This window comes from Miscanthus floridulus, chromosome 14 (genome assembly GCF_019320115.1).
Source record: "Miscanthus floridulus cultivar M001 chromosome 14, ASM1932011v1, whole genome shotgun sequence".
Classification (NCBI taxonomy): Eukaryota; Viridiplantae; Streptophyta; class Magnoliopsida; order Poales; family Poaceae; genus Miscanthus; species Miscanthus floridulus.
Genome location: NC_089593.1, coordinates 17,102,572 through 17,105,466, shown reverse-complemented (window position 1 = coordinate 17,105,466; position 2,895 = coordinate 17,102,572). Strand labels below are relative to the sequence as shown.

At 54.3% G+C, this 2,895-nt stretch overlaps 1 protein-coding gene across 1 annotated transcript in view; it reads right to left on the bottom strand.

The window, feature by feature from the left end:
- Window positions 1–949, bottom strand: part of LOC136503112 (uncharacterized) — a 1,122-nt gene extending 173 nt beyond the window's left edge. Inside the window, exons 1-4 of the mRNA XM_066498294.1 lie at window positions 645–949; window positions 377–575; window positions 156–302; window positions 9–70 (exon numbers count right to left, since the gene is read on the bottom strand). Coding sequence (XP_066354391.1) covers window positions 9–70; window positions 156–302; window positions 377–575; window positions 645–722 — 486 coding nt within the window. The 5' untranslated portion in view covers window positions 723–949. The remainder of the gene's footprint in view (window positions 1–8; window positions 71–155; window positions 303–376; window positions 576–644) is intronic.
- Between the last annotated feature and the right edge of the window lie 1,946 nt (window positions 950–2,895).

Sequence of the window (2,895 nt, the reverse complement as noted above, 5' to 3'; positions counted from 1 at the left end):
CATTGTGCTTTCCAGTCGTCGCGCTCCTTGATCACGGCCTCAAGGTGCCTCTTGGCATTGACTTTCAAAACTGAAAACAGTACAAGACATCAAACGTGATGACACGACAAGGCGATGCGGGCAATTGAACGAGAAAGGTGGTCTGGAGTGCTTACTTTTCAGGTCGTCCTTCATTTTGTTAGTGTGGTCTTGGAGTTCCGACTGGCGGCGTGCCAGTTTCTCGTTATCCTCCTTCAGGCGACCACATTCTGCAAGCGCGCGGCTGTTCTCCCCCTGGAGGCAGGTCACTTCAGCTTCTAAACCTGCATTACAGATATTGCAGTCAAGAACAAAACAACGCAAGTCCTGCACTTGCTATGATACGGTGAACACTTACTTATTTTCTCCTGCTCTTTGTTTTCGAGCTGGCCGACCAGGTTTTGGTTCTGTGTTTCTTGGTTTGTCCTCTCCTGGTCGGCGGCTTCAAGGTGGCGCCGTAGGCGTTCCACTTCAGCCGTCAGCTCCTTATTGGTCGTCATGGTTCCTTCTATCTGGTCGAAGCACCTTTTTCGGTATCTTGCAGTTTTCATCAAGTCCTGCACACAGACAAGCTACGTCAGACAGCTCGACTACACAACAGGGTCAAGGACTAACGCCAAATATACCTGGACTTCAGTCACCAGACGCTTGGCCGCCCGTTCGACTCTTAAAGTCTCTTCGACCTCTGGGATTTCCTCGTGCATGACCCATTCGTCGTTCCGATAGCGCGACACATATACATGTTGTCGCCTATCTTGGGGACGGCCCAGGATTTCTTCTACTTCATCCTCTTCAGCTTCCTGTTCGGAAAGTGGCACTGGTCTGGAGTTCGCAGACTCCACGACCACCAGGGCTTTCCCACGAGCCGTCGCGTCGGCAACCAAGTTCCGGGCAACTTCTGGCTGCTGCCCCTCGGCTAGATCCAGCTCCCTTGGCGCTGTGGTATCCGCCTCATCAGGTTTCGTGCTTGGAGCACTTGTATTCTGCTCGAGGACTGGCATCTGGTCGTCCGCCTACTGAGGCCCAGGTGGAGTCCCTGCCATGGGCTCCTCCACGGTTGGTTGCTGAGCAGTTTGTCCAGCCGTTGTTGGTAAGGACGTTCCGCACCCAGCTAGCTGGTCGGGGTTTTCGGTGGACGCCGATCTAATACATTCAGAGACAAATTCAGAAGATAATAGCATCCAATGCAAAATGCAAAGCTTACATCAAAAGTGTAGATACTTACAGTTTTGATTTGCGGAAGGATGTGAGGAAGGAACGTCTCCTCGACCGCCCCTGCTCCGCTTGCTCGGCAGTTTCCACCGGGACTTGTTCAACCTCCGGTACGGGCATCGGAGCTTGATGCGGCACGTTCTCTTCGTTCGTGCTCTGTGTTGCAGTGGTCGGTGCTGTGACCACTGCTGGCACAGAGGAGCCACCCTGCTCCGACGGTCCCACCTGCCTTCTCCTCTTTCGAGGGACGAGCCGGAAGATGTCCGCATCCTCTGCTTCGTCGTCCGACGGGGGGAAGATGGCTTGACGTCGTTTGCTGGCAGCCGGACGCTTGCCAGCGGCTCTGGTCGAGGTGTCCTCTACGGTCTCGAGTACCGCCCAGTGAACGTCGTCGGTCCTGGCGCTGGTCTGGGCGGTTGGCCCAGTAGCTTGTGGCCATTCTACACTGGGGGGAGGCGACACAAACACTCCTGCCCGGTCACGGCCATTACACTGAGACACAAAATGAAGGAAAAGACATTTATTTTCTTGATGCAACATGACTCTACAGTTAAAAGGAGGCGTCATTTACCTTTGGGGGAGGGCGAGCCAGCTTGAAGGCGTGTTCGATGGCGTTCGGTGCAACATAATTGGGATCGGCCAGGTTGAACAGCTCTCCAATCCTGGCCTTGATTTCCATCTTGTCGACCGGCTCCTTCCTGGTCCTCGTCGGATCAGCGCCTCCTTGGTACTCGAAGCCGGGGTGAATCCTTTTCTGGCAGGGCTGAATTCTTCAGCTGATGAAGTTGCCGACAACGCTCGGGCCATCAAGCCTTCCCCACGGGATCATCCCGAGCAGTTCGGCGATTTGCTCCAAGTTCTCGGGCCTCTCCGACCAGCTGCTTTTCTTCTCTAGAATCAGTCCCACATCGCACAGAGTGATGGTGTTCGGCTCTTCACGGATGTAGAACCACTTCTTGTACCACTCGTCCAATGAGGTGTTCCAGGGGCAGTGCAGGTATTGAGCCTTCATGCCGTCACGCAGGTTCAGGTAAACGCCTCTGGCGATCTTCGAGCCACCGCTCCCTTTCTTCCGAAGACAGAATAGGTGGCGAAAGAGGTCGAAATGGGGCTGGAAGCCGCCATAAGCCTCGCAGAGATGGATGAAGGTGGAGACAAGAAGAATCGAGTTGGGATGCCGATTGCAAATCCCAATCTCGTAGTACAAGCAGAGACCCTGAAGGAAAGGGTGCACTGGAATCCCAAAACCCCATTTGAAGAAATCTTCAAAGACCACAATCTCACCTGGTTGTGGATCGGGGAAGCTTTCTCCTTCCGGTGCACGCCATCCCGCAAGTGCCTTGTTGTGGAGCACTCCCATGGCGACGAGGTCCTCGATGGTCTGCTCGTTGCTCCGTGACTTCCACCATTCTTTCGCCATGACCCCGCCTTTCTTCTGGGCGTCTCTCTTCGCCATTAGCTCGTCCTTGCTAAGTGGGTGGATGCGGGAGACCGAGGGGATTGGTGATGATTTTTGGGGATTAGGGTTCGGCAGGAAGAAGAAGAAGGTTGCAGCGGCGGATGACAATGGGGAATGGTATGAGTAACTTACCAGATCTGCATTATATAAAACAAAGAGCACCGTCGCTTCGTCCGCCCGAGAATATTGGGAGTCGTGCGCACGCG